The sequence below is a fragment of the Callorhinus ursinus genome, unplaced genomic scaffold, assembly GCF_003265705.2.
Source record: "Callorhinus ursinus isolate GAN/ISIS: 27379988/994484 unplaced genomic scaffold, GSC_fseal_2.0 scaffold35, whole genome shotgun sequence".
Lineage (NCBI taxonomy): Eukaryota > Metazoa > Chordata > Mammalia > Carnivora > Otariidae > Callorhinus > Callorhinus ursinus.
The window spans coordinates 7,430,076-7,454,087 of record NW_027397097.1 but is presented as its reverse complement, the minus strand read 5'-3'; the positions used below and the strand labels follow the sequence as shown (position 1 = coordinate 7,454,087).

Genomic DNA, 24,012 nt, shown 5'->3' with positions numbered 1-24,012 from the left:
GTGCCTTACAGAGAAAACATGCACATCTACAAGCTTCATTCAGACTTGAGTTACAGTGCTGTTGGGTGAATTCAATGTTAATGAGTCAACAATATCTATTAAATAAGGAGTCTTTAAACACAAACATGAATGAAATAAGATTATGTGTCGATTAACAAAAATATTGTGACCGTAGGTTTGCAGGAACCTAACTCTAGTTTTCCCCTACAAGAAATGAATCCATGTTCACTGATTTAGTGTTCTTGGTGACTTATAGACCATCACTACTGTGAATAACAAGAGTTAAGTGTACTCCTGTTATTTCCTTTTCCTGAAAAGCTCCCCCTCCAGCACTGTTTCTTCAACTAGCAAAAACTCTCATCCTCTAAGACCCAACTCAAATGTTGCTTGTGCTCTGCGGCTTTCCCTGACTTGTCCCAGACAGAGTGGTTATCTGTTCACCACCACTAGTAGAGCTGTGACCTCAGAGGACCAACTTACCTGTGTCCTTACCAGAGATGGTGAGGTTCTAAAGGACCTGGTACTGATAGGTTTGAGAAATGTCGATTGAATGATTGGAAGGAGGTAGGAGAACTAAAAAGGAATGGAAAAGGAATGGGGAGTGAAGGACACTGAAAGTGGATTGAATAACGAGTATGATAAGAGCCTGTGGGCAGGACCCCTGAGTTACTCTTATGGTAACAAACAGTTCTGGGTCTCAGTATAGGACGCATGCTTAAAACCTGTGTTGACTAGTGACCTCAGTTGCCTTAAATGAGAAGAGTTTAAGTTGCCTGAGCCAAAAAGGGGAAAACCTGGCTCCAGGATCAGCTTGATTTAGGACTCACATTGCATCAGGATCCATCTTTCTAACTCAACACTGTCTGGGTTAGCTGTCCTCAGATTCCAAATGGTGGTCACTACAATTTCAGGCTCATATCATTACAACTTTCTGTCCAGTGAAAGAGAGAGCCCACTTTGAGTAAGACACACCGAAGTCCTGGAGTGGAATCTTAATGACTGTGCAAACTGGCTTCGATCTTATGCCCATTGCCCAACCAAGCATCAGTTGGCTTAATCTAGGATCCCATGATTTCTATCCCGTGAAGCCTAGGGTTGGAGTCAGTTTCACATAAAAGATCACACAGAAGTGATCTTTTGTGTTTATGCGCCATCTCACCCAGGATAGAGGTGGTTAGAATTCTGAAAATGTTACATTAGTAGGTCATCTGACTAAAAGGTTTTGTTTGGGAACAAAGAGATATTCTTTTTTTTTTTTTTTTTTTGGTATACTTTCATTCAAGAGTTCTAAAGTACATAACATGTACCAAGTACTTTGCTAAATGCTGGTGATACAAAAGCTCCCTGACCTCACAATGTGAGAGTCAGTCTTGTAGTAAGATAAGGTCTATTCTCATCCCTAGGAACAAATAATGTTCACTGGAATCAGAGGAAAACTTTATTACTCAGATAAATGAGTCAAGAGCATGTAATTGTGCTGCTCTCTCCTAGGGAATTTGGATTTGAAGAGTGGAAGTAATTCTGGAGTAGGAGCTGAGACCTGAGTTCTAATCCCTTGATTTCTATTGCCAACTATGAACTTGACTTTCATAAATGCTCTGGCCAGTGTGTCTCATCGTGTAGTCAGCAGTTTATCTGTATTAGCTTCTCAAGTTCTTTCTGGACACTAGCTCTGACCTGCCAGAAGATCTGGGGTTGTGATCTCTGCCAATTGTTTAGCCTTGATGAAACTCATTTTCCTCATCTGTACAAAGGGGATCATAGTTGCCTTGCAGCATTGGTTTGGATTAAAATGTGACAATGGATAGAAAGCACATGATATGTAGCAGGAGCTCAGCAAGTGCCATTTTTTTTCCTCCCTCAGAGTGTAAAGTCACTGGGTCAAGAGTAGTTGAAAAATTCCTAGAGTAAGAATAGCAAGAAACCCTTTCTCACTCAGGAAGTGTTCCTCCAGAAATATGTGACCATTACGTGATCCACTGGATTCTCTTATTGTTTGTTCTTAACTGTTACGGGACATAAGATTGGCCTAGTGTACTTCATGCTGCAGTGTATTGGGATATGGCTGTGCCTCACGTACTCAAAAGTCAAGTCAAATTTTTCTATGTCTTTGTGATTGTTTGAGCTAGTGTTTCGCTTAGAGAAAGGTGACTGAAAGCATGTGTGTGTGTGCATTTGTGATATTGATGAATATTTTTTTTACCTCTAAAGCCAAGAACTTTTTGAAGATGCAGATACTATGTTTTTAATATCCCTGACTAACAAGTTCAGTCTGTTGATACCAACCAGTAAACCCCAGATTCTGAGGTTATATTATAACTAACTATAATCCTCACTGGACAGGATTCTCCCGGTTTATTGGCAGTTTTTGGCTTTACCCTCATCAGAAAGAGGGAAGTTCAAAGGACACACCCATTTCTAGGAGTTACACAAAACCCTCTTCCAAGAAATGTCTTGACTTTTCTACAATTTTAACCACAAGGCATGTGAGATTTGGTATCTAGAAGGATGATATGAGGCTCTAAGTCCTTAGTCATCAAAGAAAAGTTCTGTTATCTTTGATATAATACCTAAGGCAGGGCAGAAGATTCTGGAGTTTTAGAAATATTTTCTTTTTATTTTTTTATAAAGATTTTATTTATTTATTTGACAGAGAGAAAGAGCACAAGTAGGCAGAGTGGCAGAGGGAGAGAGAGAAGCAGGCTCCCCACCAAGCAGGGAGCCCGACGCGGGGCTCAATCCCAGGACCCTGGGATCATGACCCGAGCCGAAGGCAGACACTTAACCGACTGAGCCACCCTAGAAATATTTTCAACTGTTCAGGCTGAAAGTACAAGGGGGTTCTAATTAATAGTAGGTTATGTAAAAGCACACATCCCTCTGTTTGAAGAATCTGAATAATCTGATTGAACGAGTTGTTACCATATTAGATTTTCTTGGTTAAAAATACATAAGACTCTCAAAATTGGAAGAGACCTTCGTCCCTTGTCTGTCTACTGATCCACTGCTTGAGCCCCCTTTCAGTCTCCCTCCCCATCCCTAGCCTGAGCCAAAGGTCAGCAAACAGATTTTGCCCAATACCTCTCTTTTTCTACATAGTTTTAAACACAGCCATTCTCGTGTGCTTACACATTATCTATGGCTTCTTCCCTGCCACTCCGGATTTGAGTAGTTGTGACAGACTATACAGCCTGCAAAGCCTAAAACATTTACTCTCTGAGCTTTACAGAACAAGTTTGCTGACCCATGGCCTGGGCCGTCTCCTCTCTAGCGTCTCCAATGCTGAGTAGTTTTCCAGTTTCCAAGGGCCCTGCTGTGGACCACTTTCAGAAAATTCTTACTTACTTATACAGAGCCAAAAATCTGCTTTTCTGTAGTATGTGCCTACTGGCAGTAGTTCAACTTTAGTATGTGGGATCACGCAAAATAAATCAAATTGCTCTTCCACATGTCAGCTCCTTATATCTTAGAACACTGCAATCATGACTCCAGGCGGAACCTCACTGAATCCTAGTACCATAGGATTTCAAGTCCCATCATCACCACCAGAACTGAATACAACATCCTGTGCGTTATGCCCAGTGTAAAGCTAAACTGGGGCCCCCTGGAGTTTTCTAGGTGCCAAGAGCAATAGGAAGATCTCATGGCCTCATTCTACATGCTACCTTGGAATCTTAACCTAAAGAACAGAGACAGGTTCCTGTGGAACGTGTGCTCTCTGCTCGGCAGCAGGGAGTTATGCAATTTCCAGGTCATATGTACCCACGGTACATGTCTGTGGTCTGAATGGTGGTGAAATGGTTTGTTTTTTTTTGACTGGATTTGGGTACAAAAGGAAAAGAGTCACTCCTGTTTCATCAGAGAAGATGGTGGTGTTCTCTTAATCACAGACACAAATGGAAGGTTCTTTCTTGAGAGTAGGCCACTCTACCATATACTTCTTTAAGCCCCATTGTTGAACAAAGTGATTTACATTGTCTTTTCCTTTCTGTCTCCTTGCCATCTTCTCTCACGATTACAGATTACTGCAACAGCTTTCTAAATAATTTTATCAGCCTCTTATTTTTTCTTTCTCTGGTTCATTGTCATCATTCTGCCAGATAACAGTACAGGAACAACAGTCATGTCTCTGCTGGTCCGTACTCTTCAGTGGCTCCCCATTACCAGTAAAAGAAAAGCAAAATTTCTTAGAGTGGTGTTCAAGACTTTCCAGAACCACCAAGCTCTCCCTTTTCTCCTTTTCCACATCTAAAAGAGACTATTCCATATTTTCTGAACTTGTCTTAACATTTTCTCATCCCTAGGCCTTGGTCATATTGTGTACCCTATAAGAAATGTCCATTTCTCCTTCCTTCACAAAACCTTGTATCAAACCCTATCTTCTTCATTGTTCATGTTCATTCATATTTCTCTTCTCTCTCCCTGCCCCCCTCCCAGTTTGATTTCCCTGCTTCAGTGGCCTAACGGCATATTATGTCTCTTTTTATGGTACTTCTAAAAATTTGCTTTTTTTTTTAAATTAAGTAGGCTCCACACCCAATGTAGAATTTGAACTCACAACCCTGAGATCAGGTGTTGCATACTCTATCAACTGAGCCAGCCAGGCGCCACAAAATTTGCTTTTTATTTTAGGGACGTGTGTTCATGTCTTTTGTTCCTGCAACATTGTAAACTCATAAATAACTTGAAAGGAGTGGTTAGATCTTGCCTCTTTTCTATATCCCTCAAGACATTGAGCAGAATTTTGCTTGTTTTCCTGAATACTGTAAAAGGAGCTTGTTGATTTGGCATGAGCAGTGAAGTAGCAGGAAGAACTAAGTGGAAGTAGATGGTTTTGAGCCTGAGACTGGAAGAAAAGTCATACCTTTGACCAAAAGAGGCAGAACCCAGAGGAGTTGCTGATATGTGATACAGGGCACGAAGAAGGAAAAAAATGCTGGCTTCTTAATGATGATCAAGTAGAAAGAACAATGAGTGGGAAATGTAGGGATCTTTTATAGTGAGAACTCTCTTGCCAGTTTCATGATCTCAGAGTCTCCTTGGACTGCTTTAGACTCAAGAGCTATGTAGTTGCCACCTATCATGTCAAGTCTGGTTCTAGGTGCTTTTATATTTTTAAGCCTTACTTATTACCCTATGTACTAATATTAGTTTTGTATTTTCCCCCTTTTATATGTGTGGTTATTGAGGCTTAGGAAAGTTAAAAATTTTTGTCCAAGTTTATAGAGCAAGAACTAGGACTGTAATTTGGGTATTTTCACTCTGATCTGAAACTTTTCTCATCCCACTCTGAAGCATCTTCCTCATTCTGCTCTCCTCATTTCTCTGCATTTGTGCCCCTCGCTTTGAGTTTTCATTGATCTGAATTAATAATGTTTCTTCTGCTTGGTTGGGTTATACCAGGAATTAGGCAGAATGTGATACCTTTAAATCTTCATATTGTCTACTTTAAGTGACTTAATATAGTTTATTATTGAAAATGGGAAAAATGGGTTCATGATGAGATAGTTAAGCCTAAATATGTATACTTGTGTTTTAATGAAATTTAGCTATTTTGTGTAATTCTATAATTAGAGTACTTATGTGCTAGAGGAAGGCCCTATTTGAGGATCTGGGGAAGAGGAAGACCAGACCCTCTATTCTGAAAGAGCTCTAGATGTTGGAACCTTGTGAGAAGGATGATCAAAAATGGTAACATTACAGGATAGCATTGAAATATAAACAAAACTTTGGAGAATTTAGAAAAGAAGGAAGATTGGGAGGCTTTTCAGATAGGAGGAATTGAAAGTGTGGAGGTAGAAAAGTATGTTTAGGGAACAGTGAAAATTCAACTTGGTTTGAATAGTTACAGTGTGTGTGTGTGTGTGTGTGTGTGTGTGTGTGTGTGTGTGTGTGTGTGTATAACAAAGTATAAATAAAGGAGTAGAAATGAAATGGGAAAAGTAGGTTTGAGCTAAATTGTAAAGGCCCTAAAACTGAGCCACAGAACCCAAGAGTGAATCAACAGATGGAATGGATAAACACAATGTGACTTATACACACAACAGAATATTATTCAGCCTTAAAAGGGAATGAAAGTTTGACACACGCTGCTACATGGATTAACATTGAAGACCTCGTGCTAAGTGAAATAAGCCAGTCACAAAAGGGCAAATATTGTATGATTCCACATCTATGAGTAGTTAAATTCATAGAGACAGAAAGTTTAATGGTGGTTTTTAGGAACTTGGTAGAGTGGGGAGTAGGGAGTTAGTGTTTAATGGACCCAAAGTTTCAGTTGGGGAAGATGAAAAAGTTCTGGGAAAGATGGTATTGATGGCTCTACAACAGTGTGAATATACTTAATGCCACAGAACTGTACACTTAAAGTGGTTAAAATGGTAAATTTTATGTTCAGTATATCTTACCACATTGAAAATAGATTTTAAAATTTTTAATTAAAAAAAAAAACCCTAAGCCATAGAAATTAAACTTTGCTGTGCAGATGATGGAGAGTCATGAAAATTTTGGATAGTAGGAGCAGTAACATCAGAATTTTACTCTGATTAAACTGGAAGATTAAACTGGATGCATTGGTAAGCATTTAATTAGGACAACTGGTAGGAAACTATGACAGTAGCCTAGGCTATACACATTAAGCGCTTAAAATAGAGCAGAAAAGCAAGCATGATATGGTAGGTATTTTGGTGGATATATGTACATAATTACTAGGAGTAGAATTGTGGGGTCCTGGGGTGTATGTTCAGCTTTAGTAGATACTGCCATAGTTTCCCAAAGTGTTTATACCAATTTACACTCTTGCTAATAGGGTATGAGAGTTTCAGTTTCTCCATATTCTTCCCAGTGCTTATGATTATCAGTCTTTGTTGTTAAAACCATTCTGGCAGTTGTGTCCTGGTGTTAATTTGCATTTTCCCAATGACTAATGAAATCAAGATCTTTTTATATGCTTATTGCCTTTTGGATCTCTTGTATAGTGGCTATTCAGATCTTTTGCCAATTTTTCTATCAAGTGGTCTTTCTCTTGCTAATATGTGGGAGGTTTTTTTTTTCTTATATGTTCTGAATATGAGTCCTTCGTTGAATATATGTATTGCAAGTATCTCCTCTTACTTGGCTTTTCATCCTCTTGATGGTGCCAGACACTATTTAATGTAGTACCATTGATTACTTTTTCTCTTGTGTTAGTAACTTTTGAGTATTCAAGAAAGCTTTGCCTACCCCAAAGTCATGAAGACATTTTCCTCTAAATGCTTTATTGCTGTATCTTTCACATTTGGATTTTTAATGATCTGAAATTAATTTTCACATGTGGCATGAAATAAAGATTAAGAATCTTTCCCTATAATTATCAAATGACCTATCACCATTTATTAAAGAGATCATTCTTTTCTCTATAGCAGTATCACCTTTTTCATAAATTTGGTGACAAAGTATGTATGGGTCTGTTTCTGGATTCCTCTATTCCATTTGCCTATTAAATCTCTCTTTTAGGCTCTCTTTTAGTCTTCTAAATAAACAAGGCTTTCCTCCCAGTGGTTACCTTTGGTTATACGCACCTAGCCCTGGAAGTGGAAAGTAGAATGTATTTGTTACTTTATTGCAGCATAACAAATGACTTGAAACTTACTGGCTTTAACAACAATAAATACTTAATATTTCATATGGTTTCTGTGAGTCAGGAATTCAGGAGCACTTTTGCTTGGTGGATTTGGCTCATGAAATTGCGGTCAGAAAGTTGTCTACAGCTGCAGGCATCTGAAGGCTTGACTGGGGCTGAAGTATGTGCTTCTAAGAAGAGCTCATTTACACGGCTGGAGGGAGGCCATAGTTCCTCACCATGTGCAGTCCTCCTCAGTACTGTTTGAGTATCCTTACAACATGGCAGCTGATCCAAAGGAGGACAGGGAAGAAGCTGCCGTGTCTGTAATTACTTAGCCTTCAAAGTCACACACTGTTGTTTATGCAGTATCCTCTTGGTCATCCTTATTCAGTGTGGGAGGAGACCACATAAGGCTGTACTAGGAAGTGAGACTCATTAGGGGCTATCTTGGAGACTGGCTGCTACACAGAAAAACAAGAGATGATAGTTGGCATCTTATGTATATTTTTATTGTCTATCTGTGAACTTTTATTCTCTAAGGCCAAGAATCATGCCTTGTCTTTACAGTACAAGAACCCCTAGAGCTGGTATATAGTTGGGAAGGTTGAGAAATACAAATGACTCTTCATCTACTCCATTTTGTGCCCTCCTGCTCAGAAGCCTGAACTCTGAAGTTCACTCATATTTTCACATTGTGATTTCCTAAGGTCCTCTCCCCATCCCTGAGTGGGAAAGATTGAGGACAGCTGGATCTGGTCATAGTCATTAGCCAGCTATTAACAACCTTTCTTTCCATGTTGTTTATTTTTCTTCTCTGAGAAATAGTCATTCCTCCTTATGGTTTTCTTCAAATACATTTCCTGTCTTTTCCATTCTTTTTTTTTTTTAAAGATTTTATTTATTTTAGAGAGAGAGAACACAAGTGGGAGGAGCAGAGGGAGAGGGAGAATCTCAAGCAGACTTTACACTGAATGCAGAGCCTGACACAGGGCTCCGTCCCATGATCCTGAGATCATGACATGAGCTGAAACCAAGAGTCAGACACTTAACCAATTGACTGTACCAACCCAGGCACCCCCCATCAATGAACATTCTAATTCTATTATGGAGCAGTTTCCTTTTAATTAAACTTTATTTTGAGATAACTTTAGTTTCATAGGTAGTTGTAAAAATAATACAGAGATCCCATATACCCTCTACTAGTGTCCCCCCAGTGGTCACATCTTCTGAAACTATACTACAGTATCACAACAAGAATGTTGGTATTGATACAGTCAAGATCCAGAACACTTCCATCATTATAAGAATCTCTCATACCACCCTTTTATAGCCATACTCATATCTGTCCTACTCCAAGCCCCTTCTTAACCACTGACAACCACTAATCTGTCCATTCCTAAATTCTACCATTTCAAGAATTGTAGGTAAGTGCAGTTGTGCAGTATGTAGCCTTTTGGGATTGGTTTTGTTGACTCAGCCTAACTCTCTGGAGATGCATTCAAGATTTTGTGTGTGTCAGTACTTTGTTCTTTTTTTTTTTAATTGCTGAGTAGTATTCTATGGTATGGATATATTACAGTTTACTTAGCCATTCTCTCATTGAAGGACACTTAGATTGTTCCAATTTGGAGCTCTTATAAATAAAACTTAACCATGTACAAGTTTTTATATGAAATAAATCTTTATTTCTCTGGGATAAATACTCAGGAGAGCAATTGCCGAGGTATATAGTAGTTGCATGTTGAGCTTTTTAAGAAATGGCCAAAGTAGGGGTGCCTGGGTTGCTCATATGTTAAGTGTCAACTCTTGATTTCGGCTCAGGTCATGATCTCAAGGTCATGAGATCGAGCCCTGTGTCGGGAGAGCTCTCTCTCCCAAAAAACAAAACAAAACATTTAAACAACAACAACAAAAAGGGCCAAATTGTTTTCCAGGGTGCCTGTATCATTTTAGATTATTACCAACAATGTTTGACGCATTTTCTCTGCCTCATTACCAGCATTTTGTGTTGTTACAATTTTTTATTTTAACCATTCTGATAGGTCTGTGATAAGATCTCATTGTGTTTTAATTTGTGTTTCCAGAATGGCTAAAGCTATTGAGCATCTTTGCATGTGCTTATTTACCATCTATATATTCTCTTTGGTGAAATATCTTTTCATGTCTTTTGCGCTTGTCCTAATTGGATTGTTTCCCTCTTTTAACTGTTGAGTGTTGAGAGTTCTTTATATGTTCTAGATACTATTCTTTGTTGAATATGTGGTTTGCAAATATTTTCTCCTACTCTACAGCTTGTCTTTTTATCTTTTTAAATTTTTTATTATTTAAGTATACTTGATATACAGTGTTATTAGTTTGAGGTGCACAACATAGAGATTTGACAATTCTATAAATTATGCAGTGTTCATCATGATAGTGTAACCATCTGTCTTCATGCAACATTATTACAGTATTATTGACTATATTCCCTATGCTATACTTTCATCTCTGTGACTTATTTATTTTTATGTCTGGGAATTTATACCTCTTTATTCCCTTCAGCTATTTCATACATTTCTCCCACTCTCCTCCCCTCCAGCGACTACCAGTTTATTCTCCACATTTATGAGTCTGTTTCTGCTTTGTTGTTATTGTTGTTTGCTCCTTTTGATTTTTAGATTCCACCGGTAACTGAAATCATATGGTGTTTGTCTTTCTCTGACTAACTTACTTCATTTAGCATAATACCCTCTAGGTCCATACGTGTTGTCACAAATGGCAAGATCTCACTCTTTTAATGGGTGGGTGACATTCATGTGTCTGTGTGTTTGTGGGGGGGTGTCTGTGGGTGTGTACACCACATCTTTATTCATTCATCTGTTAATAGACACTTGAATTGTTTCCATATCTTGGCCTTTGTAAATAATGCTGAAATGAATATAGAGGTGCATATATATTTTCAAATCAGTGTTTTCAGGGATTTCGGTGGGGGGGGGCAGTAAATACCCAGGAATGGAATTACCAGATCATATGGTATTTCTATTTTTAATTTTTTGAGGAATCAGCATACTGTTTTCCACAGTGGTTGCACCAGTTTACATTTTCACCAACCTTTGTGCACAAGGATTCATTTACATTTCACCAACCTTTGTGCACAAGGGTTCCCTTTTCTCTGCATCCTCACCAACACTTGTTATTTCTTTTAATAATAGCCATTCTGACTGGTGTGGGGTGATAGCTCGTTGTGGTTTTGATTTGCATTTCCCTGATGACTAGTGATGTTGAGCATCTTTTCATTCATCTTTTAGCCATCTGTATGTCTTCTTTGGGAAAATACTCAATCCAAAAAATTGGATTTTTTTTTTTTTGGCCGTTGAGTTGTGTAAGTTCTTTACATACTTTTTATAGTAACCCTTTATCAGAAAAATCATTTGCAAGTATCTTCTCCCACCCAGTAGGTTGCTTTTTTGTTTTGTTGATGATTTCCTTAACTGTGCAAAAGCTTTTTATTTTGGTGTAATCCCTCTTGTTTATTTCTGCTTTTGTTTCCCTTGCCTGAGGAAAAATAACCATAAATATATTGCTAAGGCTGATATTAAAGAGACTACTGCCTTTGTTTTCATTTAGGAGTTTTATGGTTTCAGGTCTCATATTTAGGTCTTTAATCCATTTTGAGTTTATTTTTGTGTATGGTATAAGAAATTTCATTCTTTTGCATGTAGCTGTCCATTTTTCCCAACACCATTGATGAGAATATCTTTTCCCCATTGTATATTCTTGCCCCCTTTGTCATAGGTTAATTGACCTTATAAGCATGAGTTTTTTCCTAGGCTCTCTATCCTGTTCGATTGATCTATGTGTTTATTTTGTGCCAGTACCATTGTTTTGATTATTATAGCTTTAGTATATCTTGAAATCTGGGATTGTGATGCCTCCAGCTTTGTTCTTTCTCAAGATTGCTTTGACTATACAGGGTCTTTTGTGGTAACATCCAAATTTTAGTATTATTTGTTCTAATTTTGTGAAAAATCCTTTTGGTATTTTGATAGAGACTGCATTGAATCTGTCATTTGCTTTGAATAGTATGGACATTTTAACACTGATAATTTTTCCATTTCATGATCACGATAGATCTTTCCATTTGTATCATCTTCAATTTCTTCCATTACTTTCTAATAGTTTTCAGAGTATAGATCTTTTGCCTCCTTGGTTAAATTTATTCCTATCTTTTTCTTTTTTTTTTTTTTTTGGTGCAATTGTAAATGGGGTTGTTTCTTAATTTCTCTTTCTGCTACTTCATTATTTGTGCATAGAAACACAAGAGATTTCTTTATTTGTGCATAGAAACACAACAGATTTCTATATATTAAATTTTGTATCATGCAACTTTACTGAATTCATTTATCAATTCTCATAGTATTTTGGTAAATTCTTTAGGGTTTTCTATGTGTAGTATCATGTCATCTGCAAATAGTGAAAGTTTTACTTCTTCCTTACCAATTTGGATGCCTTTTATTTTTCTTATCTGCTTGCTGCCAACTAGGACTTCCAGTACTATATTAAGTAAAAGCGACAAGAGTGGACATCTGTGTCTTTTACCTTATCTTAAAGGAAAAGCATTTAGTTTTTCACCATTGGTATGATGTTAGCTGTGGGTTTTTCATCTGTGGCTTTTATTATGTGGAGGTATGTTCCCTCTAAACCAACTTTGTTGAGAGTTTTTATCATGAATGGATATTGAATTTTATTAGGTGCCTTTTCTGCATCTATTGAGATAACTATATGGTTTTTATCCTTCATTTTGTTAATGTGATAAATCACATTGGTTGATTTGTGGATATTGAACCATCCTTGCATCCCTGGAATAAATCCCACTCGACTGTGGTGAATGATCCTTTTTTTTTTCCCCTTACTGCCTTTGATCAGGTCTTTATTCAAAATTTGCTGTCCAAAATGATTTGACTTTTATGGAATAAACAAATTTAAGTTTTTATGCAGCAGGCTTCTTTTCTTCCGTGGTGGGTTTCTTTTCTGCAGTCTTCTTCTTGGCTGCTGGTTTCTTGGTAGCTGCAGGCTTTTTTCCCACCAAAGGTTTCTTCTGCCTTTTTTTTTTTTTTTTTAAGATTTTATTTATTTGACAGAGAGAGACACAGCGAGAGAGGGAACACAGGCAGGGGAAGTGGGGGAGGGAGAAGCAGGCTTCCCGCGGAGCAGGGAGCCCAATGTGGGGCTCGATCCCAGGACCCTGGGATCATGACCTGAGCCGAAGGCAGACGCTTAATGACTGAGCCACCCAGGCGCCCCAGTTTCTTCTGCTTCTTAACACCAACAGCCTCCTTTCCTTTCTTCCCTACCACAGGCTTCTTGCCTGGAACCCCTTTCTCATATGATTTGGCTTCTAATTTGCCTTATCCATCCGGAGTTTGTGATTCTTGGCCTGGCAAAGAATGGTGTTCCGGCACATGGACTTTGCATATGGGTTTAACTTCAACATGATTCTCAGATTTTTCAGTGGTTTGTTCTTCAGGACTCTGTGATGAATCTTCTTGCATGGTGCTCAGAGGGCTCTTTGGATCTCTGGGCTTTTCAAGATTCTGCTAAGGTCTATATTAAGCATCTTATGCATTGAAAGGTTGTAGTTACTCTTGAGGGAGGCAGGCTTACACCATATCTGCCATACAGATCATCTAACTTGCAGAAAGCACTTTCAGTCCAAGTGCAGAAATATGGCATGTGCTCACCAGGAGCAAGTTAAAAAACGCTCAGTTTGGTTACATTAAGTAAAGTAATTCCAGGGATGTTTCTGAAGGCCTTGTTGATTCCGTTGCCCTCATTATAGATGGTGTAGGGTCCTCTGTGCTGAATACAATGATGGTTTCTCATTTTGCCCTTGCCAGCTCTTATTCACTGAGAGGCATAGACCTTTTTGATATAATTCCAAGCTTTAAGTTTCTTAAGAAGCAAAACAATCTCCTAAGCCTTCTTATAGCCTTCAACTTTATCTTCAACCACCAAAGGAAGTTCAGGAACGTCCTCAATACGGTGACTTTTAGACATGACCAGTGCTGGTAAGGCTGAGGCAGCCAGGGCAGAGCAGATGGCATATCACTTCTGTGTTGTGTTCATTCTGCAGTGCTAACAGTGCCACGTTTTGGTTGGTGCAAACATGTGGCCCCCGCGACACATATTTCCGAAAGCACTCTGGCCAGAATGGTAAGTCTCACTGCCTCAAACTCTGGGAATTTGAACCACGGCTCTACCAGTACCCCAAGATTCAGCTGGCTTGATGCCGCTAATTCAGTTACAGCATATAACTATTTGTTGTTTTTGTGCAAGTTAGTGTGAATAAAGTCCACAATATCAAGTCAATGGGAGATTTGAACACAGCAGGCAAAGTAACATTTTTGCCGGATGACTGCCCCTTTTCAGAGTACACTGATGTCAGTGGAGGAGCACACACCATCACATGGAGAGGACAGGGTCATGCTCCTCTCAACCCTGTGGCTCCTATAGGAAAAAGATGAATGATCCTTTTAATGCATTATTGAATTTGGTGTGTTGATATTTTGTTGAGGATTTTTGCATTTATGTTCATCAGAGATATTGGCCTGTAGTTTTATTTTACAGTATCTTTTTCTGGGTTTAGTATCAGGGTAATGCTGGTCTTATAGAATGAATTTGGAAGCTTCCCTACCTCTTCTATTTTTTGGCATAGTTTGAGAAAATAAGTATTTACTCTTCTTTAATATTTGGTAGAATTCACACATGAAGCCATTTTGGCCTGGACTTTTGTTTGTTGGGAGTTGTTGTTTTTTTTTATTATTACCAATTCAATTTTGTTACTAGTAATTAACATATTCTAATTTTCTGTTTCCTCTTGATTCAGTTTTGGAAGATTGTGTGTTTCTAGGAATATTTTTCTTGTAGGTTGTAGGTTGTCCAGTTTGTTGGCATATAATTTTCTATAGTAGTGTCTTACAATCTTTTATTTTTTTTGTGTGGTACTGGTTGTTATTTCTCCTCTTTCATCTCTAGTTTTATTTGAGTCGTCTCTTTTTTTTCTTGATGAGTCTGACTAAAAGTTTATCAGTTTCATTTATCTTTTCAAAGAACCAACTCTTGATTTCATTGATATTTCCTACTTTTTTTTAGTCTTGACTTAAGTTATCTCTGCTGTGATCTTTATTATTTCCTTCCATTTACTAGCCTTGGGCTTTGTTTGTTCTTTTTCTAGTTCCTTTAAATGAAAGTTAGATCATTTATTTCAGATTTTTCTTATTTCTTTTTTTTTAAGATTTTATTTATTTATTTGATAGAGACACAGCGAGAGAGGGAACACAAGCAGGGGGAACAGGAGAGGGAGAAGCAGGCCTCCTGCTGAGCAGGGAACCCGATGCAGGGCTCGATCCCAGGACCCCAGGATCATGACCTGAGCCGAAGGCAGACGCTTAACAACTGCGCCACCCAGGCATCCCTGAGATTTTTCTTATTTCTTGAAGTAGACCTGTATCACTATAAACTTCCCTCTTAGAACTGCTTTCACTGTGTCCCAAAGATCTTGGACCATTGTGTTTTCGTTTTTGTTTGTCTCCATGTGTTTTTTTATTTCATTTTTTATTTCTTTGTTAACCCATTGGTTATTTAGTAGCACATTGTTTAGCCTCCATGTGTTTGTGGTTTTTCTGGTTTTTTGTTTTTTAAGTAGATTTCATGCCCAGCATGGAGCCCAGTGCGGGGCCCAAACTTAAAACCCTGAGATAAAGACCTGAGCTGAGATCAAAAGGCGGACACTTAATCAACTGAGCCACCCAGGTGCCCCAGTTTTGTTTTTTATTGTAGTTGAGTCTAGTTTCCTACTGCTGTGGTCAGAAAAGATACTTGATATGATTTCGGTCTTCTTAAATTTATTGAGACTTTTTTGGTGGCCTGTCAGTTTTTCCTCAAGAATGTTCCGTGTGCACTTGAAAAGAAAGTATATTCTGCTGTTTTTTTGATAGAATATTCTGTATATATCTGTTAAGTCCTCCAGGTCTAATGTGTCATTCGAAGGCACTGCTTCTGTATTGATTTTCTCTCTGCATGATCTATTTATTGTTATAAGTGGGATGTTAAAATCCCCTACCATTAGTGTATTAATGTCAGTTTCTCTCTTTATGTCTGTTACTGGTTGCTTTATGTGTTTAGGTGCTCCTGTGTTGGTGCATAGATATTTACAATTGTTATATCTTCTTTTTAGATTGATCTCTTTATCATTATGTAATGCTCTTCTTTGTCCGTTGTTACAGTCTTTGTTTTAAAGTCTATTTTGTCTGATACAAGTATTACCATTATGGCTTTTCTTTCAACTTCCATTTGTGTGGAATATCTTTCTTCATCCCTTCACCTTCAGTCTGTATGTGTCTTTTTGTCCTCTTAACAAAGGCTTTTGCAGAGCAAAAGTTTTACATTTCATTGAAGTCTAATTTATAAGATTGTACTTTTATGGATTATGCTTTTGGTGTCAAGTCTAAGAACTTTTGCTTAGCTCTAGATCTGGTAGATTTCCTCCACAGTTTTTTTTTTTTCTAAATGTTTTGTAGTTTTACATTTAAATCCATGATTCATTTTGAGTTAGTTCTTGTATAAGAGGTGAGATTTAAATTGAGGTTCATTTACTTCTTTATGGATGCCCAATTGCATTATTTATTGAAAAGACCATCTTTCCTGCACTGAATTGCTTTTTCACTTTCATCAGAAATCAGTTGGGCATATTTGTGTGGGGCTGTTTCTGGGTTCTCTGTTCTATTCCTTTGTTCTGTGTGTGTGCTTCTGCCAACACCACATAGTCTTGAGAACTGTAGGTATATAATAATTCTTGGAATCTAGTGAATTAACAATCCCTCTTTTATCTTCCTTTTCAAAATTGTTTTAGCTATCGCACTTTCTTTGCCTTCCCATATACATTTTGAGTAATTTTGTCTACGTCTACAAAAACTCTTGCTGGGATTTTGATAGAAATTATGTCAAATCTGAGCATCAGTTTGGGGAGATGTACTATGTTGAGTCTTCTAATCCATGAACATGGTATGCTTCTCCATTTGGTTTTCTTTTTTCCTTTCATCAGCATTTTATAGCTATCAGCATACATGTCCTATACATATTTTGTTAGATTTATACCTATTTCATTGTTTCAAAACAAACTATGAATGACATTTTATTTTTATTCTCTATCCCCAACATGTTCACTGCTGGTATGTAGAAGCAAATTGATCTTTATATGTTCATCTTATATCCTGTGACCTTGATGAGGTCACTTATTAGTTCCAGGAGTTTTTCTTGAATATTTTTTTTCTAAATTCCTTGGGATTTTCTGTGTGGAAAATTATGTCTTCTGCAAATAGGGACAATTTTTTTCTTCCTTTCTAATTTGTATGCCTTTTGTATCTATTTCTTTATTGCCCTGACTAGAACTTTCAGCACCATGTTGAATAAGAGTGGTGAGAGTGAGCAGATATCCTTGCCTTGCTCCTGATTTTAGGGGAAAGGCATTAATTACAAAGTATAATGTTGGTGTTGATCTTTTGTTGATGCTTTTTATCAAACTGAGGAAGCTCCTCCTCTCTTCCTATTTTTTTGAGTTTTTATTATGAATAGGTGTCAAATTTTGTCAGATGCTTTACTCTGCATCAATTGATATGACCGTGTGGTTTTTCTTTAGCCTGTTAGTATAGTGGATTACACTAATTGATTTTTGAATATTGAATTAGTTTTATGTCCTTGGGACAAACCCGACTTCGTTATCTTACATAATTCTTTTTATATCTTGCTGAATTCTCTTTGTATTTTATATTTAAGTCCATGATCCATTTTAACTTAATTTTTGTAAGTGATTTTGTATAGATAAAAGAACAGTCCTAAAAAAGCTTTCTTCTTAATAACATATTCAGGACTCATGTTCTCATGTTCTTCTTGAATTATGTGTCAGTAATCCAATGGTAAATTTTTCATTTATGTATCACGGGACACTTTCAAGCTGAAGGTCCCAGATTTCCTTATAAATATTTATTACATGGCCACTGTTCCTGACAGAATGAAGGGAACAAGATGCTAAAGAACTCACATCATAAAGAATACACAGTATACCTTTATCTTTCTTAATCTCTTTGCTGTAATTCTCTTGCTGTCCTCCTTCCCTACTTCTTACTGTGAACGTTTATATATATTTAAACTGCATTTATTAGTTTGAGTAAATTAATATATTTATAGAATGAAGAAAGTCAACAGATCTTTACTGAGTTCTCATATAGGTCAAGCATTTTGCCAAGTAACTTTTGACTACATGGGACTCTAGCCCCAAGATGTTCAAAGCTTAAAGGGGTGGAAGGTATATAAACAGTTGAAATGCCAAAGTTGAGGGGAGAAATGCCAAAGAAAGCACAGTTTATTAAGGGAGTATAAGACAGGAGCACCAGCTCTACCTGGGGAAGTTAGTAAAGGCCTTCTAGGAGAAGTGATACAAGCTGGCACTGAGGGGACATTGGAATTTTCTAGATAGACAAAGTGAGATGAAAGTTATTCTAGGAAGATGCAGTAGCTTGTGCATGACATGAAGCCATGCAATTATGTGGCATATTTGGAGAATAATTTGTAATTTGTTATGCACCTGTAGTAAGTTCTGGGAGACTGGTAATTCATGCTGTATCCTCAGCATCTAGAATAATGCCTGCAGCATAGTAAGCACTAAACAAATATTTGTTGGATGGATGAATGGAAAGAAGGAAGGAAGGAGGCATAAATGAGGCCAGAGAGATAAGAGAGTTTCAGTAATAAAGACCCTTGCTTAGTAACATTTAGCAAATGTCTACCATAAAGATTTCTAGAAGAATAGGATATGTTCATAATCTACTTGGAAAGAAACAACAAATACCAAAAATATCTGTAATATGTAGTAGAAAATGACAGGTCATAAAAAGTACATAAAAAGTGTATGAAGGTTCAGAGGAAGTAGACGTCCATTTCAGCTAAGAGGATCAGAGAAGTTGTCATTGGAGCTGGACTTTTTGGAGTTGGTTATACTTGGTTCTCAGTTGTTTGATTTTTTTTAAAGGTGCATTGACTTGGAGAGAAAGTGGTGTGGCAGAAGAGGGATGCGAATTTGGGACTAGACTAGGCAGCCTTGCCTGCTCTGGCATAAATTTATCGGCATTTGATAAGCAGTCATTTATCAGCCTGCACCACTTCCTTGGAAACAGAACCTGACAGGCTCCGATTTTATCTGTAGCAGACACCTTTTTCTTGTTTATGAGGGTGTGTCTGTGTGTGTTTATACTTGCACCTGCACACCAGTGATTTGGAGACAGCTCTTTCTACAAAGACAAGCCCTGAAGAGGACACATGAACTGAAACGCAAGCTAAACTATTAACAATACATTTTTAAAATGTACCTTGCTACCCACACACTTGTATATGCATGCACCTGCTGCACGCACACACACACACACACACACACACACACACACACAAGCACACACAGAATTCTATAAGCAGTGGCCTGGGCAAGATTTTAGGTAACTGTAAATAGATAGTGCTTATTTTTTTAATTTTCTTCAGTTCTATCCTATCTGTCTATACCTTTTCTTCATTTCAGTGTAAGGCTTATTAGGCACCAGTTATATCCCTGTAACCTACTAGATGCTGTAAGGAGTTCATTTAAGAAAATGATTAGCCAATTAATTAATTCAGTACATATTCATTGATAGCCAGCTATATGTCAGGCACTATTCTAAACACTGAAGATGCAGCATGGAATAAAAAGAACCAATCCTTGCCCTGGTGTTTACATTTTGGGAGGTAGATACAGACACTCAACAAAAATACAGTATTTTAGGTGATGTAAGTAGTAGTAAGACCAGTATTGCAAAGTAGGGGGAAAGAGAGTGTTAGGATTGGGTGATCAGGAATGTTACCTTCCCCCCCATAATGGGACATTTGAATAGAGACTTGAAGAGAAGATGTCTGGGGGCGGAGTATTCCAGGCAGACGGAACACCTAGAGCAAAGACTCTGAGGCAGAAGTATGTGACTAGTGTGTCGAGAGCAGAATGGCCAAGGCAGAGAGTGGCAGGAGATGGCGTAAAAGATGTAGCATGGGAGAGAGATGACCATCAGTCAGACCTGTTGGCCATTTTGTAGACTTTGGTTTTTACTCTGAGATGGAAAGCCTTTGGGGACTTGTGCAGAGAAGTGACATGATCTGATTTATATCAGCTTCCATGTGGAGCCTGGGTTGCAGGATGAAAGGGTGGAAGCAGGAAGACTCCAAAATAGTGGGCTAGACCAGTGAATAATAGTGGAGGTGCAAAAAGACCAGATTGTAGATGTATTTTGAACTGTTTGAACCCATAGGATTTGTTGTTGGATTAGATGTGGAATGTGAAAGGAGTCAATGATGACATCAGGAATTTGGTCTGAGCACCTGGAAGGCTGGAGTTACTGTTAACTGAGATGGGTAAGATTGCAGGAAGAACAGGCTTGGAGGATATGAAGAGTTTTGAGCACATTGGGTTTAAGATGCCTGTTAGTGAAGAGTTGGATATAAGACTCTGGAGTTCGATAGATGGATCTGGGCTGGAGGAATAAATTTGGGAGTTGCAGCAAGTAGATGGTTTTTAAAGCTGTGAAACTGAATAAAATAATCTAGGGAGTGGGTGTAGAGAGAGAAGAGAAAGGGTCTGAGAATTGAGTGTGGGAGCATTCCAATATTTAGAGGTCAGGGAGATGAGAAGGAACCAGCACTGGAGCCTGAAAAAGAGAGGCCAGAGGGATAGGGGAATTGAGGGTGAGTTCTGAAGCCAAGGGAAGAAGGTGCTTCAAAGAGGACAGAACAAACCAGTATCAGGTGCTGCTGAGAGAACAAGTAAAACCCAAAAGTTGCATTAGCAGCCTCGAAGTCTTTGAGACCTTTGTTGAGTTATGTCAGTGGTAGGAGTGGGGCAGCCTGATTAGATTGCATTCCAAAAAAGAATGGGAAGAGAGGAAACACAGATCCAGTAGTACAGAAAACTCTTTGAAGTTTTACTGTAAAGTGGATCAGAAAACTGGGCCAGAGTTGGAGGGGGATATGGGAAGAAGCTGAGCTTTAAATTGTTTTTCCCAGGGACACCTGGGTGGCTCAGATGGTTAAGCATCTGCCTTCGGCTCAGGTCATGATCCCAGAGTCCTGGGATCGAGTCTCACATAGGGCTCCTGGCTCAGCAAGGAGCCTGCTTCTGCCTCTCTCTCTCTCTCTCTCTCTCTCTATCTCTGTGTCTCAGATGAATAAATAAAATCTTTAAAAAAAATAAATTGTTTTTCCCAGGATGGGGGATGTTGATATCCTGATGGGAATGATCCTAGTGGGAAGGGAAAACGCAGTGATTCCAGAGAACGGGAGAATGATAGAGTGGTGTCCCCTTGTAGGTGAGAAGGGGCACACAAATGAAAGGACATTGGCTTTAGATCAGATGAACTGTGCATGCTCCCTAGTAACAGGCTACTTTGCTGCAGATGCTGGCTGATGGATAAATTTGGTGCTGGAGCCTGTGTAAATTCTCTTAATTGCTTATATTTTCTCATGAAACAAAAAGAATGGGCATGCTGGAGATTTAAAGAGAGAGAAGTTCAGAGACTGTTGCCAAAGAGCAAGAGAAAATCATAGACTATGTAACCGTGGTAGGATTTTGGGGTGGCCTGGGGGCCCACTTGCAATACAATAATCCAGTCCTTGGCATTTGTAGTGCTTCAGGGTTGTGTACCAGTTGCTCTAGGTACATTTGCATAATGAAAACCCTGCCAGGTAGGGAGGGCAGGTAGTGGTGATATTGATTCTCATTCTACACATGAAGCAAGCTCCAAAGCAGTAAGTGACTTAACCTGCAGATCACACAGCAAGTCAGTGGTTAAACATCGACCCGTCCCAAAGTTCCCTGTTACATGTAACATCTTTTTACCGCTTTGTAGTGGTGTCTGCTCACAGATGACACAGTCTTGTTGAAGAGATGGAATGTAGAAGACAGCATAAGAAAATATGTAATCAAGTGTTTAAATTCTATTGTATGGCATGATACAAGGAGTTTATTCAGTGATACACGTTGAGTGCTTAATATGTGCAAGGCCCAGTTGTAAGTACTCGGGCTATCACAGTGAGCAAGATAGTGAAAAAAATCCTAAAGTTCTGTGCTTTGGAGAAGTTTTAGAAGGCTTTCTATGTGACTCCTCCAAGGCATCATCATTTGGTAAAAAGCACAATGTACTAAAAGTTCAGGAACTTGTTTTTCTGTTCCTTGCTCTATGTGACATTGCTTCAACTCACCACGCCTTGCTGGGTTCCCCATCCATATACTGAGATGCTATGGTTTTGCAAGTTCCACCTGAATAAAAGTACTATGAGTTTGAGTCTGTATTCTAGCCTAGGGAATAATTGCTCAAAAATGTTTTAGTCTCCATCTAACTTCTTGATCTAAAAAATGGGATGCCACATCTCATTTCATAGTGATAAGACCCTGTTTCCACAGTGAAGTGTTGCACTAACATGCATTCTAAAATCATGCTCTAATTTTTAAACTCTAGGGAAGTATGAAAGAGAGATAGGGGCCATGTTCAGCCTGCAGGTGCAACAGTCCCTGTCCTTAACCTAGTGATTTCTGAACACCCGTGAGAGGCTTTGAAATAACCAATGACTTTTTTTCCTTCTTCCCCCTTCCTGTTCAGGCCTGGAAGAAACGCTGGTTTATCCTGCGGAGCGGCCGGATGAGCGGTGACCCAGATGTTCTGGAATACTACAAGAATGATCACTCAAAGAAGCCCTTGAGGATCATCAACCTGAACTTCTGTGAGCAGGTGGACGCAGGCCTGACCTTCAACAAGAAGGAGCTGCAGGATAGTTTTGTGTTTGACATCAAGACCAGCGAGCGCACCTTTTATCTGGTGGCTGAGACAGAGGAGGACATGAATAAGTGGGTCCAGAGCATCTGCCAGATCTGTGGCTTCAATCAGGCCGAGGAGAGCACAGGTAGGAGAACAAACACGGACCTTTCTCCCAAGGGGCAGGGTGCTTCCTGGACGGGGCTTAGCCCTTGGGGCTACGATGAAGGCCTTCGGATTCCTTGAGCAAGGACAGCAGACTGCAGCTAAAGGCTCTCCTCTCTGCAGAGGAGTAATAGGCAAAGAGTAAGCTTGTGAAGGGTTTGGCCAAATACCAGCGGGACCCCTGGCCCTGATGACATTCTGATGGGAACCTGAGATGTGTTGAGATTATGTTGAGCTAAGGTACTCTGTGGTGTTTCTTCAGGTACTTCAACAGCACCCCCTATGTCAGCCCTGCCCCTTTCCCCCCTTGCCTCCGCTTCCTAGTGCTCTTACCTATCACTCATCCCATAGGGCAGCTCTCACCAGGATTCCTTCTCTGGTCCACCTCTGGCTGTTCTAGCCCATCTGTTTCAGACCATCCTGCACAGTTATACTTGCCACTTTTTTTTTTCTTTTGGTTTGGGGTCCTCTGTGATTACTGTTGGTGGATAATCCAGTGTTCTTTTATATTCACTTGGGAGGGGACAGGACAGAAAGGGGGAAATACTGATATATGTTTGGGTTTTGTTGACTTTCACAAAAGAGTAGCCTAACTTTTTATTTTTTCAGATTTATTTACTTGAGAGAGAACAAGTGTAAGTGGGGGGAGGAGCAGAGGAAGAGGGAGAGAGAGCCCGAAGCAGATCTGCCGCTGAGCGTGGACCCTGACGTGGGGCTCTGGGGCTCAACATGGGGCTTGACGTGGGGCTTGATCCGACCTGAGCCGAAACCAAGAGTCTGATGCTCAACCGACTGAGCCACCCAGGAGCTCCGAGTAGCCCAACATTTTTAACTGAGTTTTAAGTTGCAGAAAAGCTCTTTGATATTTGTTTGCACTCATCCCCAACTTTGGAATGATTGAGAAACAGATTTTTTTCTGAGGCTGGTGGAGAACCTAAATCAGTAGTTCTTAAACCTGGTCGCATGACAGAATTAAAGAGGAGCACTTTTTAAATGTTGATGCCAAATTTTTAAAATGTCCATGCCAAATCAGTTCACTATAAATCTCAGGGTTGGGACCTAAGCATGAGTGTCTTTTCACAACTTCATTCTGAGTGGCAAGGGTCTGAGGCACCCTTGCTTATTTTTTGTCTGGGCAATATTACATCTGTACAATTTTCTTCGTCCATTCATCCATTAGTGGATGCAGGTTGTTGGCATGTCTTAGCTATTGTAAGTCATGCTGCAATGCAGTGAATGTGGAGGTGTAGATATCTCTCCGAGACAGTGATTTCAGTTCCTGCAGATATATACCCAGAGGTAGAATTGCTGGATCATATGGTAGTTCCGTTCTTAATTTTCTGAAGAACCTCCATACCATTTTCCATACTGACTATACCAGTTACG

General features: G+C 39.0%; 1 protein-coding gene and 1 pseudogene across 1 annotated transcript in view; one reads left to right on the top strand and one right to left on the bottom strand.

Moving 5' to 3' along the window:
- GAB2 (GRB2 associated binding protein 2) overlaps positions 1-24,012 on the top strand; it is a 183,381-nt gene that overhangs the window by 108,808 nt on the left and 50,561 nt on the right. Inside the window, exon 2 of the mRNA XM_025848504.2 lies at positions 22,309-22,609. Within this exon, the coding sequence (XP_025704289.1) occupies positions 22,309-22,609 (301 nt within the window). The remainder of the gene's footprint in view (positions 1-22,308; positions 22,610-24,012) is intronic.
- LOC112806184 (large ribosomal subunit protein uL4-like) lies at positions 12,532-14,081 on the bottom strand (annotated as a pseudogene).